This window comes from Seriola aureovittata, chromosome 9, assembly GCF_021018895.1.
Source record: "Seriola aureovittata isolate HTS-2021-v1 ecotype China chromosome 9, ASM2101889v1, whole genome shotgun sequence".
Taxonomy (NCBI): Eukaryota; Metazoa; Chordata; class Actinopteri; order Carangiformes; family Carangidae; genus Seriola; species Seriola aureovittata.
The window spans coordinates 10243586-10259537 of record NC_079372.1 but is presented as its reverse complement, the minus strand read 5'-3'; the positions used below and the strand labels follow the sequence as shown (position 1 = coordinate 10259537).

At 41.3% G+C, this 15952-nt stretch overlaps 2 protein-coding genes and 1 long non-coding RNA gene across 3 annotated transcripts; 2 read left to right on the top strand and 1 right to left on the bottom strand.

The window, feature by feature from the left end:
- Positions 1-1487: 1487 nt before the first annotated feature.
- On the top strand, positions 1488-4050 carry trh (thyrotropin-releasing hormone). Its single transcript, XM_056384916.1, has 3 exons — positions 1488-1645; positions 2104-2302; positions 2748-4050. Exons 2-3 carry the CDS (start codon positions 2122-2124, stop codon positions 3365-3367), a joined length of 801 nt encoding a protein of 266 aa, XP_056240891.1. The 5' UTR covers positions 1488-1645; positions 2104-2121; the 3' UTR covers positions 3368-4050.
- Positions 4051-4166: 116 nt separating this feature from the next.
- Positions 4167-7982, bottom strand: LOC130174736 (uncharacterized). Its single transcript, XR_008828623.1, has 4 exons — positions 7858-7982; positions 6039-6115; positions 5307-5427; positions 4167-4352 (listed from the first exon to the last, which is right to left on the bottom strand). It is a non-coding gene; the product is annotated as an uncharacterized LOC130174736 (long non-coding RNA).
- LOC130174733 (rabenosyn-5) lies at positions 7935-15875 on the top strand. The gene is made up of 12 exons (XM_056384915.1): positions 7935-8037; positions 8855-9143; positions 9516-9650; positions 9747-9847; positions 9966-10011; positions 10115-10276; positions 10394-10656; positions 10852-10922; positions 11034-11120; positions 11234-11336; positions 12040-12144; positions 12235-15875. Exons 2-12 carry the CDS (start codon positions 8981-8983, stop codon positions 13345-13347), a joined length of 2349 nt encoding a protein of 782 aa, XP_056240890.1. The 5' UTR covers positions 7935-8037; positions 8855-8980; the 3' UTR covers positions 13348-15875.
- The last annotated feature ends 77 nt before the right edge of the window (positions 15876-15952 follow it).

Here is a 15952-nt window from a genome sequence, read left to right as displayed (position 1 = left end):
ATGTGTTCTTGTGGAGGTCTCAAGTTGATGCTGGCACATTTCCTTCTGCACAGAAATAGACATTTGGAAAAAGATCTCTTTTAGACAGCGGGCATCTGCAGACACTTTCAGCTATCTGGATGGGAAAAGAAACACTTGTGTAAAAAAGGAAAAAATCGGTTTGTTTTTTTTGTGCGGACTGACGCCTTGAAGCGTAACTGTCACACTTGGGTTTCATTTATTGCACCACCTATTTTCACCTGCAGAGATACTGTGGCTTCATGAGGCATCAACTCTTAAGAAATCAATTTGACTAATTATATAAATTTCTTAAACTCCAGTCAACCAGCTCTGGGTCAATCATTACAAACCTTTACTGTGCAGCCAAGCGAATCCCCAGAACTTCATTTGAAATTCTTGTGGAAACCAAAAAATGTCCAAAGGTGCTAAATATGTAATTATACTAATAACAACAATTTGATTTACATAGCACCTTTAAAAACAAAGTTTACAAAGTGCTTTTAAAACAAAGCAAAATCAATAACAGGCAAGAAGCTCAGGAGTATAATAACAATATAACAAAAATACAACAACAGAAAGCCAGAGAGTAGGGAAAGACAAAATAAAAGGTGAACTGTGAAGGAATTGATGCCCAAATTATCTGGAATATTTTTAATTTGATGCTCTGGTGCAACCAAAAAAAAAAAAAAAGGAGTCTTTGATTACAGTATTTTACAGCTTAAAAACCATACAGCTTCAATGAAAGTAGAGTGGAATAAAATGATTTTAACAAAATTATGTTTAAAATTAAAATTTTAACAACCTTAAAGCGACTGAAGGGGGAATTAAAGGGCTGGAAATGGCTGCCGAGAGGTTAATAAATACGGAAACTCCTCCGCACTGCGCTTTTTTTCTGGTTGCTTTGATAAAATACCAAGTCATACGCCATGGCTCCCAAAAAAAAAAAAAAACTTGTCCGCCTCTGATAAATTCCGCTGTGTTGCATCGTGACCAGAAAGTGCATTACTTGTACTCAGAAGAAGCAGATGGGTTCAGCTCTCCCTCCTGAGTCCCGTGACCTTAGGGTATTGGTGAAAAATATGGATACATCTCTCTGCAGACTTTAGATACTCGGACCATTTACTGTATGTCGTCATCTGAGTGGCAAACAGCAATCAACACATAGCAGCCTGTTGTAAAGAGTCACGCTCAAAACGGACTCAACTTAAAGGGAAATGATAAGGAAAGTTAGTATGGATGAATAACTTGTGTATAACAGTCACAAATTCACATTTTCTATGAATGAATTGATCGTATCCAGTCATCCTGTAGTATAACCAGCTGTCTCTCTCAGTCTCAGCCCTTTATTTGTTTTTCAAATCACAAATTCGGTAGCGGTGCCTATAGGGGCATCATTCACCACATCCAGTTGCGCACGACTTGGTGACATCAATGGGGACGAGGGATCCTGAAAAATGACTCCAGCGCTGGTGTGACGACAGTGACCGGTAAGTATAAATGCTGAGACGGAAAGTTATCCGCTCATACCTCTAGACTCGGCCTTTGCGGGTCACCAACAGCTGCGAGAGGCTGAGAGCAACTATCATCACTGCCGGCGGTGCCATCAACAGTGACTGGGAACGAGCAGGATCTGAATACTTCCCATGTGAGTCTGGCGCACTTCAGAGCAAATTCTTATACAAAGCAAATATGTCTATCTTTTGTTTTTAGAAGTTCTACTTGAGCATATCTGGATGGATCACATTTAGTATTCATTGTTCAAATGTGTTTATGGAGGTTTCTTAGACTGCATGACTTTCAGATTTTGGCTTTTCTTTATGTAAAACAAGTTTGATCTGTTGCTACTTTATTAGGATTTCATCATAACCTGTATGAGATGAGAAAAGTAATACAATGCCAAATAATAAGCTGAAACAAGTTGCTGTTTGCACTGGACAAATGATTTCCTCCGATTGTTTTACATTTATTTTCGGGAAAAATTAAGACTTTGTGTCTCGATATTGAAATAAATCAGTGAAGTTTATAGACCAGCTCACTATTCTCCCATATTTATTCCATTTCTGCAATATATTTCCCATCGACCACGATCCATTTCTTCAACAGACGACCAACTAACTTACCATGAAGTCGACATGTCTTCTCATCTTGGCTTCTCTCGTGCTCTGCAACTTGACCGTGTGTGGGGGACAGGGCATCCCTGCTGAGGATGAGACGGACCTAAGGACCATAGACGACATCATCCTACAGAGAGCAGAAAGTCTCCTGTTACGGTCCATTCTCAAAAAGATGCAGGATGAAGACGGTACGTAAAAAAGATATATGTCTTGGATTCATTTTACAGGCGAGCCAGGAATTGATTTGATGCAGAATAGTTAACTTTTAAATACTAAATTTACACCTTTAAGTCTGTCAGTAATTGTACTTTGTGCTATTTTGGATTATTTGGATTTTAAACGTTTTGAAAAAGCGGCAGCACTGACGCTCTTAGCATTACGCGTAGTTTTGGGTGTTTTTTAGTTACATAATTATAAAAAACCGTGATAAATAATGGTTGAAATTGAGTTTTGAAACATGAAAATAGAAAATAATCTACCTCCAGTTTAATAAGATGCGTGGGATGTGGACCACCAGCTACACTCTTCCGTGCGCATTTTACGAACGTTATAGACAAACACATTTTTGCAGTATATTTCATTTAAGTCTCGGGGCTACTTGAAATAATTTAAACACTGTTTTCCTCTCTCCAGAGGGATTCTCCTCTCAGCCTGAATGGGTGTCAAAACGACAGCATCCCGGTAAGAGATACGGCGAGGATTTGGAGAAGCGACAGCATCCGGGGAGGAGAGAAGAAGACGAGGATGATCAGTACTTTGATGTTCAAAAGAGACAGCACCCGGGCAAACGCGAAGATGAAATGCACACGTTCATGGAGCTCCAGAAAAGGCAGCACCCGGGAAAGCGCTCCACCATGGGACACATGTCTGACAACCCCGTCATACTCCTGAGTGAACTTTCTAAACGACAGCACCCTGGCAAGCGCTACCTGGTGCTGCACAGCAAACGCCAGCACCCAGGTAAGCGGTATCCCGAGGATGAGGATGGCAATGGGGACTGGGATGCGGATGCGGATGGAGACGAAGACCTGCCAGAGTTGGAAAAGCGTCAACACCCCGGAAAACGCTTTTGGGATAACTCGAGTCCGGATTTGGGCACAAACAGTCCGTGTGATGTTTTGGACCCTACGAGCTGCAGCAAGACCAGTCTGCTGCTCGACTTTTTAGACAACATTAAGAGTCATGCAGAGGAGAAGAGGCAACACCCGGGTAAAAGATTTGCACCGGAGGAGGATTTGGTGGAAGGAGAGTAGGTTAAAGAAAACAAGCTCTGGTGTGCGCATACTGCTGTATTGTAAACAAATAAATGTGTAAATTAAGTGACCATAATGAATAATTAAAAATGAAAAAAGAATTAACATCATTTAGCCTTTTTGTGCCACTGTTTCTTTTTTTTTGGCAGTTAATGACTGTATCATCATCGCAAAACATTTACGTGCCGTTTGTTTTCTTGGGGAGCTTGTGCGTAACTGTCCTCCGAAGTGATTACATCGCTGTAATTAAGGTTTTCACAAGAGTGCGTGCCCTACTTTGAACTTTACTAATGAATTATATGATAATTATCATTACTTAGTATTTATTCCGTTAATTAGTCTACTTATGCTGAAATCAAGTCCAAGGATGAAAGCATTAGTCTACTGGCTTTTGCGATGTCGCCTCTGTGAGGCAACACACGCTGGTCAGTACAGTACATGCTTGAATTAAATAAAAGTGGCTACGTTTACACTTATGGATAGAAATCTCATTCACTGACTAATTTGTTTTTCATTCTTTTGTACTTATGTAAAATATAATGAATACCGCAGCAAATAAATTGTGTCATTTATTATTTTTCTATACGTCATTGCATGGATTATGTTCATTTAACCTAATGTTGTAAAGGAAAAGCGACCACCAATGTTTTTGTTGGACAATAAAGCGCATTGGTAAAAATGTATTGTTTGCATTAGTTGCAGTAAAATGCATGTCTCAGTCAGCTAAAGTCTATTAAACTGCTGATTCAACCCAACTGAAGTCTAATTAGTGTGTAGTCCAACAAAGCAGTAGCGCTGCATTAGCCTCATCTAGAATGATTAATGCACTTCAGCAGCAGACAGAGAGTGTCAGGCGTCCTCTTCTCACTTTAATTGGGCTTATTCCATCACAGTCTTGGGAGCAGCTGTCCACGGGCCTGATCAGTATGCAAATTATTCATGAAACGTGAGTTAGAGATGAAGATGTAATGGTAGAGATGCTCCACTGAAACACAGAGAGAGAGAGAGAGAGAGAGAGAACTTTCAACTCCAGCAGTGCTGCCAGGTATCTGTGGATTGACAGACCATTGAGCAGGAAAATGCATATTATCTAATATACAGTATGAAAAATTTCAGATGCATTGTATTTCATGCACAAACTGTTTTAGACTACCTGTAATTCCTCAACGACAGAAGGTAATGTTTAGATCATGAAATGTCAAAAAATTACACAAGCCTATGTGTGAAAGTCATATGCACACACCCCGACAAACACACTTCAGTGACTCTGTGGATAATGTAGTTCAGTGCTTTCCAAAGGTTTTGGTTTATATGCCCTCGAAAATGGAGCGAAGTCACCTTGCGCCCCGCATCACAGGTTATGGTTATGGTTTAACCTTTTGGGCTCGTGCCAGGTATCCACCCTCTATCATGAAGTCCTGTGCATCCTGCAACATATCTTCAACCTAAGTCTGAGGTAGGAAAGGATACCAGCACTGTGGAAGATGTCCTACTTGACACCAGTATCCAAGAAGGCCACCCAGATGACTTCACACTGGTTGCACTAAGTCACATGTCATGAAAGTACTGAACAGACTGGTCCACCTTAGGCAGATTTTAGACCTTAGACCACATGTGAAATCTGCTCTCTTCAGTTTCCATTACAAGCCTAATGTGGCCTTGGACAATGTTAATATCTCCTTGCTACACTGGCTCACTTTTTTTTCTCCATTGCTTTCAATACCATCCAAGCATTTCAGTGGTGTAAGAATCTGCTCAGGATATGTGTCAGCAGGTCTACTGTCTCTTAGAACTCAGACTATCTGTTGGTCAGAGAGGGGAGCTCCCTGCCTGCCGTGGTGGTCAGTAACACAGGAGCCCCACAGGTGACTGCGCTGTCTCCATTTTATTTTCACTCTGTACATGAGATGAGCAGACTCTACTTTCTGAGGAAGCTCACCTTCAGTCTGTAGTAGGGAGTGCCATCTACTGTACTGTGGTCTTCCTGGGGAGCAGCATCTGTGCCAGAGATGCCAGCAGAGTCAATAAACTAATTTGCAAGGATCATCATTGGTCCGGACCTGGAGATGTTTGAATCAGTGAGGAACAGGAAGACACTGATCAATCCCTCCCATCCCATCCACAACACACGTCAGAGACAGTAGAGCCTGTTTTTGTAACAGACTCATTCAGCTCCGCTGTCACAAGAAGTGTTTCAGAAAATCATTCCTGCTGTTCACTATGACACTGTACAACAGCTCACCTCTATGTGACAGGAGAACACACTGAAGCACAATCATCTGTATATACTGTGTATATCATACTTTTACTCCATTCATTATACACTGCCATTTTTAACATATTATTACTATTGTTGTAATATATTATATATTTTTATTCTGGGTCTCTACAATGTTCCTATCTATCTATAGAGCCCCGAGGTATGGGCTAAAAGTACAGTTTATAAAACTATACATTGAAACTGAAATAACTGAAAGTCTTAGACGTAGATCCTGACACAGGGCCACTCTACAACACTGAGCCTCGGGGTTACAACAGGTCATATCCAGTAAAGCTGACATATATTTGCCAAATAAGTATTGGTTGACGTGGGCTGACTGAAGTCAACTTTTCCTAAAGTAAAGGTGTTAAACTGGAAAGGCATTTAAATGTCTTATTACTGAACACTCACAAAATATATGCCAGTGATTGGCGTCCTGGCTCCCACAGTTTCCTGCTCCTGGGATCCTCTCCTGTTCAGTGAGCTTTCTTTGGATTGATTAAAAAAAAATCAAATTAGACACTTCCTTCCAAATTCCATGTGTGTGAGAAGGTGCATTTCCATTGAAAGTCACAGTAACTGTACTATTCTTCCTTTGAAACATACTCTGTGGTATGATATTTATTTGTCATGAAGCCTTTACACAGTCTGGAAATAATACCTCTGTTTAACTCTGACTTATTGGCTCCGGAAACTTCTCTCAGCACTGAGTCATCCATATCCTTTATTCCAAATATTCACGTTCGTAGAATTTTTAAAACATAAATATAAAGAACACGAAAACCTTGTAAATTTAAAATATATATATTATAAAAGATAAAAACCTAAATAATAATCTAAATTAACTTCAACGTTGTCACATTGTAAATAACCCGCACTATAAGGCCCACCGAGCAGCGTTGGCAACTTAGTGATTTTCTCGCGAGATTTGACTTTTAACAAACCCTGTAGCTACTTTTCTTCATAAAAGCAAGTAGTGACATATCTAGAGACTTTTTGGACAAACTTTATCTCCTCTCCTCAGTGAAAAGGACCCGATGTGGCTCTGGACTGACGGTGTTCAGGACAGAGCAGCAGCACTTTCAGTCTACCAATCAGCAGCCAGACAAAGACGTGAACAGGTGTACCTGACAGCCCAATTGTTTTAATCTAAACGGAGCTTTTCTCCTGATGTGTCACTGAAAGTCATCGTACGATCCCCAGAGCTCATCATGGGCTCATAGACCAGCAGAATATCTACATATAACCAGGGTTCAACTGATCCTGGTGTGTAACATTAAATACAAAACTATGTGACCATGTACAAGGTGAGATACATGTGAATTATTGCTAAAATAGTGTCGGCCCGATATAATAACATCAATATTATTATTATGTTATATTATTATTATAGTAACTACCTGATGGAAAATCATACATATATATCCAACATTAACATTCAAATTAAATTACATAAATGATGACAACAGCAAACAACAGCGTTGAGCCGTCGCACGTATATACGCCAGAGTTGTCAAGTTGCAATGAATTAAATTGTCAAACGAACTGAGACACAGTGAACTTGAGGCCACCTAGGCAGTTTCCCACTCTGCACATTAACCTTGCGTTTGCCAACATAACTGAGCTTATAGCAAGCACACACCGTTAGTCATGCTGAACTTTTAAGCAGCATGTGTTTTAAAAAGGCTTAAAGTCTGGATCATTTAATGCAGCTGTTCTGCTGTATAACCAGAAACACAATGACACAATGTCAACAAGGCTGGATTACCAACCAGGCAACCAACCAGGGTCCACAGTCCCCTTGAGGTCCCCAAAACGTGTGTCTACATTAATTTAATCAATCACATTTTTATTTATCATTTAGACCACTTAAATACAATATCAGCTATAATGGCTCCTTCATTCTCCACCTTGTAGCCTTGTCCTTTTAAGTGATTCTGTCAAAATGTAATTTAAAAAAAACATAACGGGTTCAGTTTATATTGTGGTCAGTAAAGTGTTTATCAAACTGCATCCATTAGATCTGTGCTTCAGGTAATTAACAAAAAAACTGTTGGACAAGATAGTATCACTAAGTAGGCCTATTACTTATTAAGTACTGTAACCAACAATATTTTCATAATGAACACAACTGATCAATTAACGTATTAAATTTTTTTTTTCTGGGGGGGGGGGGGGGGGGGGGGGTGTCAATCCAGCCATGGATGTCTCATGAAATACCGATACTCACATTTTGATGCAGTGTTGTGATGGGGCGCAGTTCGTGTGCGTTTCGTGCTGTTTGTCCCTCTTCTCCTCTTGTACAGACTGAATGCTAATCACATGATCAGGCTGCTGCTGCTGCAGCTGGTGTTGTCGAGCTGTCAGAGAATCCGAACTGTCAACAACACAGTTATTGTTGGTTTCATTTGTAAGTATAGACGATCTGTCGTGTTGATAAATCCGCAAGTATTTGTTTTAGTGAAGCTGGAAGCTATTTGTTCCCTTGTTTTGAACAACGAGATTGGACAAACGATAGCTAAAGAAGGCGAGACCTGCTGCTAGCATGGTCCAGCTAACGTTACATTATCTGGTCATTAAAACGTCGGGCAGCGTTGGACAAATATTAAACAATTTAACTTAGAGCACCAAATACAAAACTGCTCGCTATAGCTGCTCGCGTAGTTAGGTTTGTGTCTCGCTGACTAAGTGGGTTGGATAAACTAGATGAGTTGGTCAGGTTTATGAACTCCTAGTTAACGTTAGCTGGTAAACATGAAGCGCCAAGTTCATTTTAATGAGCATGTAAATCAAGTCAATCCAGGCGAGGCCAATAACTGGAAGATGTTTGATGTCAACTATTTGTGCAACTCATAAAAGTGTGGCTGCAGTAACTTCACCTCCTTAGCTAGAGTTTAACTAAAATGACATGAAGCTTTCTGAGAGTGGCCAAAATTATAATTTAAACCTTTTACTACATTTGTGAGAATATAATTAGCTAAATCTGTACAGGTGGTAAAACCCCAATTACATTTTTATATTAAGTAATTTACTATATTGCAGCTTCACAATCCTCTAACTTAGTGTGTCTACCAAAAAGTGACTCGCATTGTGTCACTGCAGTGACGGATGTATGAGTAGTTTAGCGTAAAAGAACAGAGGTGGCTGAAATTAACTCTCCTACCTAGAGTACATGTTTAAATCTGTGTTGGATTTTTTTTGGAAATCTGCTTTGTCCTGTCCCTCAGAGTCCCAGGATTTTCTCTTGCGTGATGGAGCTAATATGGGGTGGGTTGTACACCCTGTGACATGTGGACCAAAGCAGGACCCTCCCACCTTGCACCTCTTTTCCAACAACACAACTGACTGCTATCATGGCCTCCAGCTACTCTTCCCCCTTTGAGGGGACAGGTGAAGTGAAGGAGGGCTTTCTTTGCCCACTGTGCCTGAAAGACCTTCAGTCATTCTACCAACTCCAAGACCACTACGAAGAGGAGCACTCTGGGGATGACCGCCATGTCAGGGGACAGCTCAAAAGTGAGTCCCGTGTATTGTATTTGTTGACTCCACTCACAGCCACGAGCCATTTGAGTCTTATCATGTTCTAAAGCAAAATAGAGTGTAAAGAAACAAAAATAACTTAACACTGCTTTCTTAAAAGGCAGCTTTTTGAGTACAGTTTGAATTTAGATAAAAGGACAATGTAGTACCGTGACAGTGGACCAGGGGGAATAGTTGCCAGGATGAACTGGCAGAATATGCTGCTGCAGCTTCTCGGGGAGAGACAATAGCTGAAAAAGGGTGATTAAGTGCAATGAAATATTAATCATTTCTGGTGTATGGTGTATAATATCCTCTCTGCATTTAATATACATGGAATCAATTGTCTCCCAATTTCTTTGTGCACAGGTTTGGTTCAGAAGGCAAAGAAAGCCAAAGACAAGCTGTTAAAGAGAGATGGAGATGACAGACCAGATACTGGCAGTTATGAGTCCTTCTACTATGGTGGAGTGGACCCCTATATGTGGGAACCTCAGGAACTGGGTGAGACTATTATATTAAAGCCAGAAAGTATAATAACTTTCAACATCTGTCCTAAAAGAATCCACTAACGGTAATCTTTTCTCTTTTCGTTTGTAGGAGCAACTAGAAGTCACCTGGATGTATTTAAAAAACACCGGGCAGCCAGGATAGATCATTATGTCATTGAGGTCAACAAGCTCATCATCAGACTGGAAAAGGTGTGCTTACAATAGCAAAGCTCATTCCCACCATAGTTTTCTTCCTGCTGTTGTTGAAATCAGATGTGAGATGGGCTTAACTGTGCCAACTCATTTGCCATGAAAACTGTCGTTTCAGTTGACATCGTTTGACAGGACCAACTCAGATGCTGCCAAAATCAGAGGTTTGTACGCATGTGTTTCTGTTAAAAGTCTGAATTCTCTAAGTGTATGTAAATAGTATTTATGTAATATTATAAACTAATGAATGTTCATCCTCCTTTATAGCCATTGAGAAGTCCGTAGTGTCATGGGTGAATGACTCAGACGTCCCGTTCTGTCCTGACTGCGGAAACAAGTTCAACATTCGGAACAGACGGCACCACTGTCGTCTCTGTGGGTCCATCATGTGTAGGAAGTGCATGGAATTTGTCCCCATACCTTTGGCCCGTATGTATCAACAAACTGTACAAACCGCAAAGAAATCATCAGTTATCTCGTTGAGGTCAAATTTTGCCATATGTATCTCATTGGTGTGATTTCTCTTTACCTTTTGTCTGTTCACAGAAAAGCTGATTAATGGGACACGAGAAGCCCTGTGTGTACATGGAAGCCCCGGTCAGTCCCAGTCTCCCCCGGCTGGAGCTGGCAGCAGTGGCATGGGCTCCAGGAGAGGCAGCATCAGCAGCCTGAGCAGTGTAACCTCCATGCTGGAGGAAAAGGACGACGAGAAGATCCGCTGCTGCCACCACTGCATGGACACGCTGTTGAAGAGACAGCAGAAGTTGGAAGAGAAGGATCACATGCCTGATATTGTGAAACTTTATGAGGTTGGTAAAAATGACAGGGATCATTGCAGAACTCACAATTTGCCTCTTAATTCTGGTCCTAGTTGCAGTGCAGTCGATTCTGTGTTTTCTTTTCAAGCTGTCTTGGGTTTATTCTTTTATATCCTTCCCGTCAAGCATTGTTTTTCTTTTGGGGTTTCCTGTTGTTCATTTGCTCAAAACTTGTCTTCCTGTCAGAGGCTGAGGATGTGCATGGAGAAAGTGGATGAAAAGGCTCCAGAATACATCCGAATGGCCGAGTCTCTCAAGTAAGCCTCATATAAAAAGTAGTTATTCAATAAGCATTACTAATTTTAGAAATGAGCTTTGATTTCAGGGATTGTTTTTCTGGTTACTGTCATGGCTGTATGCTCCCACAGTGCCGGAGAAACCACATACAATCTTGACACTGCTGGTGGACTGAGACTGGAAGTACAGAAGTACTATGAACTAATCGATGCTCTGAGGTACACATCAGTCCTGAATGATTGTTTCAGAATTGAACAGAACTCTTTTGTCATGTTGGTCAAATATGGAGTTGTACAAGATGTGTCTTGGTGATTCTCTGGTTTCTTATCAGCAAGAGGATTTTAACACTGGGAGTTAAAGATGATCCACCACCGCGTCCAAAGGCGCTTCAGCTGCAGAGGATGGTGCGGTATACAGCCACACTATTTGTTCAGGTGAGACAAAGTTCAGACAGTACTCCGCATGAAAATAGACAGAATAAATAAATATTACACATATTAGTTGGGTAACAAAATCTTTCCCCTCCTGTGTCTTAGAAGTCATCCTTCCTGTTTCTTTCTGATTACTGATAAGGCTAATTTTTTTTAGTAAGAAAGGGACTAGTGCAACAGCGTTAGACACGTTTACTGTAGTTCACTACATGAGTTCAGCTATAGTAAGGTAGACTAGCAAAGACAGAATCATCTATGTCATTACAACAGCCCATTTGATGAGCTTGCGGGGTCTTGTAAAGTTTATTTTCCATATTTTCTTCCGTCGTATAAGTTTACTGATGTTAACGAGTGATCTATTAGGTTAGTAAAATCCTTTTCTTCTACTTGAGGTGTCACACTGTGCGCTGAGCGGACGAGGCACAGCTGTTTGTATAAAAATTCAGAGAAACACTCCAGACACGACTTAAATTATGGGAGGATGGGAGATTTTGCCAAAAACACAGCAAGTAATTAAAATCAGACTAGCACAGGTAATACTGAAATCAACCCACCTCCTATGGAGAAATAAATCCCGCCTGAATGGGGCTATACAGTATCTTTCAATCTTCATTCTATTATATTTATACAGTATTTCTGCTACGTAAATGTTTCTCCCTGGATCCTTCCCTGAATTCACGTATTCTTGGTGTCCTCGCTGCTGTAGGAGAAGCTGTTAGGTCTCATGTCTTTGCCCACTAAGGAGAAATATGGAGAGCTGAAAGAAAAGAGGAAACAAGAACAGGAGAAGAGACTCCAACAAGAGAGACTGGTGAGATTATGTACTGATACGACACTCTGGATTTAAAAAATAAATAAATGGAACTAAATGTATTTACTACATATGCTTTCCTGCCAACAGGCCACCCAGGAGGCCCTGAAGAAGAGGCAGGAGTCTGAGAGAAACCGTCCACCTGTCAGTACCAACGGAGAGCTGCCTCAGGCCCCTAGAGCACCACGCATGACCAAAGCTGGTGGCTGGTTGCCCTCAGCAGACTCTGTTCATACACGCAGCGAGCTGGAAGACCCCCTCCTGCAGCAGATCGAGAACATTCAGTCGTTCCTCCGTCAAGCTCGGGAGGCCCAGAGAACAGACGAGGTAGCCATGTTGGAGGAAAACTTGCGTCAACTGCAGGATGAATACGACCAGCAGCAGACCAGCCTGGCTATCGCTCTCTCCCAGAAGTTGGCTGAGGAGGAGAACTTGCAGCAGGGGGAGTTCAATCGCCTGGAGGCCCGGGAAAGAGAAGAGAGGGAGGAGAGGGAGCAGAGGGGCCCCGCTGTGGGGTCCACCCTGCCTCCCTTCACCTGGGAGAGGTCTCTGGATATCAGCCCGGCAGGGGGCTTCCAGGGAGAGGAAGACACTACAGCAGAGGATCTGACTCCTAAAGCAGAGAGAAGCCCGTCATCTCTAAGAGCATTCCCTGCTCTCACAACCCAGGAGGAGTCACCTCCTAGGTTGAGGAGCTTAGGGGGACACGTAACCCCCCCTGGTGGTGAAGGACAGAACAGCAGCTCCCTTAACCCTTTCGAGGAGGACGAATCTCCTATTGAGGAGGATCCGTCCAATCCTTTCTTTGAGGACATCAAGAGGGAGCACAAAGAAGTAACCAATGGGAAGAGAGAATACAACCCCTTTGATGAAGACGTCGAAGAAGACAAACAGGCTGAGACTGTACCAGGAAACCCCTTTGAGGAGGAGGATGACGACACTGACCCAGGTAACCCTTTCACGGAGGCCTCTGGGAATTCTCCAGGAGTCTCAACCAACCCCTTCGACGGAGAAGATAATGATGAGGCTTTGCCCGATTTGGACATGATAGAGGAAGAACTGCTGCTGCAGCAGATTGATAACATTAGGGCCTACATTTTTGATGCCAAGCTCAGCGGCCGTCTTGACGAGGTGGAGCTCCTGTCAGAGAACCTGAGAGAGCTACAGCACACCCTGCAGGAACAAAAGAAGAAGAAGCACTGACACCTTTTCTTCAAAATGTCCCTGATCACCTGCTACTTACCAAGCCCTGCAAGGCTAGCTCACTTTACATGACTAATGAGCCCACTGATTTTAGATTGGGTGAGGTCTGCTGCACCACAGAAGGGTTAGGTTAGCCCCAAAATTAAATGTACTAAATATCAGTAGTCTGGAATGACTCCATTAACGTCTTTCTAAACCACTTATCCTGCACAGGGTCACAGAGGGCTGGAGCCTATCCCAGCATGCACAGTTTTTTTAGCACCACAAGTTTGTACAAGAAGTTTTGCTGACCCTGTTGAATCGGTGCAAACAGGAATGTATGACGAATGCCACTTTAAAGATTTTTTTTAAACAGGACAGTTGGATGGGTCTTTGAGTTGAGTCTTGTGGAAGTCAGAATGTGTGATTTGGCTCTCTGGCAGAAGCTATGAATGAAGACATAACATGTTACAAGCAGCAATCAACTGATGCATATAATCCAAAATCCAAGGCTAAATGATAAATCATTTCAAGAGCTTTTTATGCGGCCAAATTAGGAGGACTCTTTAGCAATTTAGCATCTCACTGATACCAAACTGATGCATCAAAACCTGAGATATCATCTTTTTAATTCCACGTGTTCTTCTTCCTCTTCAAAACCTAGTGCCTACATTAGCCACAATGCAGTTCAACTTTCCACAGTTTAGTCAGAGATTTGTCTGTGTTACACTACTAGTGCCTAATGTAGCCTCTAGCCTCCTAGCCTCTTTTTCTAACTCCACTATCCTGATATTTTTTGTCGTCTTCAGCCCCATCACTTGAGGAAATTGATCAGACTGTGTGCACCTCCCTCTGGAGCCACAAAAGGCTTTAAACACCTTCTTTTCACACATGCACTAGTACTTCCCCAAGACCTGTAAACATACTTTAATGTGTAAAATCGGTGGAGTTCCTCTTTAATTCCAGTGATATTAGAGGTATCATGTTACTGTACCTACAATTTCAGTTAATCTGTGGTTATTTAACTTCCTGCTTAACTTCATTTAACTAATGCCAAAGAACCAAACCATACATGACTGTTCCAACAGGGCCATGAACTCTTCACAGACCACATGACCATCTCATAATTTAATGAGAAACAAATGGAATTTGACTTTTGAGTTTGTTTTTGTGCAGCATTTGAAGGAAACTGATCATTTAGATATAAATATTTAACCACAGGCCTAAATTACTAATTCAGTCACACCACTTAAACTGCAGCACCTTTCTCATAGATTTGAAAGGGACACTAAAAGGCTCATTAAACACAATTAAGCCATTTTTGTTGCTTGTCAGTCATGCCGATAGTGATGTATCTTTATGATCTCATGATTGTAAGGAAACGCTTTTAATCAATAATCACACTGCTAATAACTACAGGTACGTTTGCAGTGGAATATCCATACGTTTTTGATCAAACAGTTTTTTTTCTGTGAAACTGAGTTTAAATGAATGTTAACCTATTCCTGTTAGGTGACATTTTCTAAGCCTGCATGGTTGAAATGATCTCACAGATTCAGTTAATAGTTTTTTGTGCATCACGGTTTGCTTCGACATGGTTGCATTTGAGACCTTTATTTTTTAAAACCTGCATCTTAAATGCCACATTGAGCCAAGGGAACAAAAGGTTTTCCACGTCCTACTGTGCAACCCCTGCAGGTTGTGATCTTGTTGTTTACAGTGGCACTACTGATCCAACTGAGCACTTGGGTTGCATGATTCATGTGTCCGTGTGTCTTTGAAGTGCTGTTTGATGCCGGTCTTTCTATCGAGCTAGTGGCCAAGCTTGTCTTCCTGCTTTTGTTTTTTATATAAATTTAGACAAACTGATAAAATCTCTCAACACGTTGCTCTTGTTCTGTGCTGTTGACTAAGATCTGTATGTAAAGCATGTTATCTGTTGAGTAGTTTCATCTGAGAAGTCCATTCAAAGTTCATCCAGCCAGCTCAGCTAGCTCTCACCATGTACATACTAAACACTATTTGCCAAGGCACATTGTAGGCAACTTGAAGTCAACAAAAAATGCACTAGAATCCACTGAAATCCCGATGTGTAAAGAAATGAGATGACTAAACCCTTAGGTCAAAGCAACATTTTAGACATATTTACACTACATGAATGCCAGCAAGTATTACCACTCACAGTGCTGCTAAGTTGGTCCATACATAAATCTTCTTGTGCTTTCCTGTCAGTCAGACTGTCCATATTTCTCTCCAGAGACCGAAAGTGTTTTGTGTTGTCTGTTAATCTCACACTGCTTATTTGTGATGTCCACAGACGGCTGTCAGCAAAACGTGACACTAAATGTTTTGTGACAGTGTGAATAACATGAGGATCTTCTTAATGTGTATTAGCAGTTGATTTTAGCTTTGGAAGTAGTTTGATTAAAGGCTCTGCATTTAGAACTATAACTGCAAAAATAAAACTAAAATTTTGGACACAGACATCAATTTATTAACTTAAGAAAATTCCATCTCAGCACCAATAAAAAAAGTTGTCTACAGTAAAATATGGTTGTTTCTCTTTTTTTCATAGATATGGTAAACCTTTGTCTAATCAATCTAAACTTGATCCTGCCACTCACAT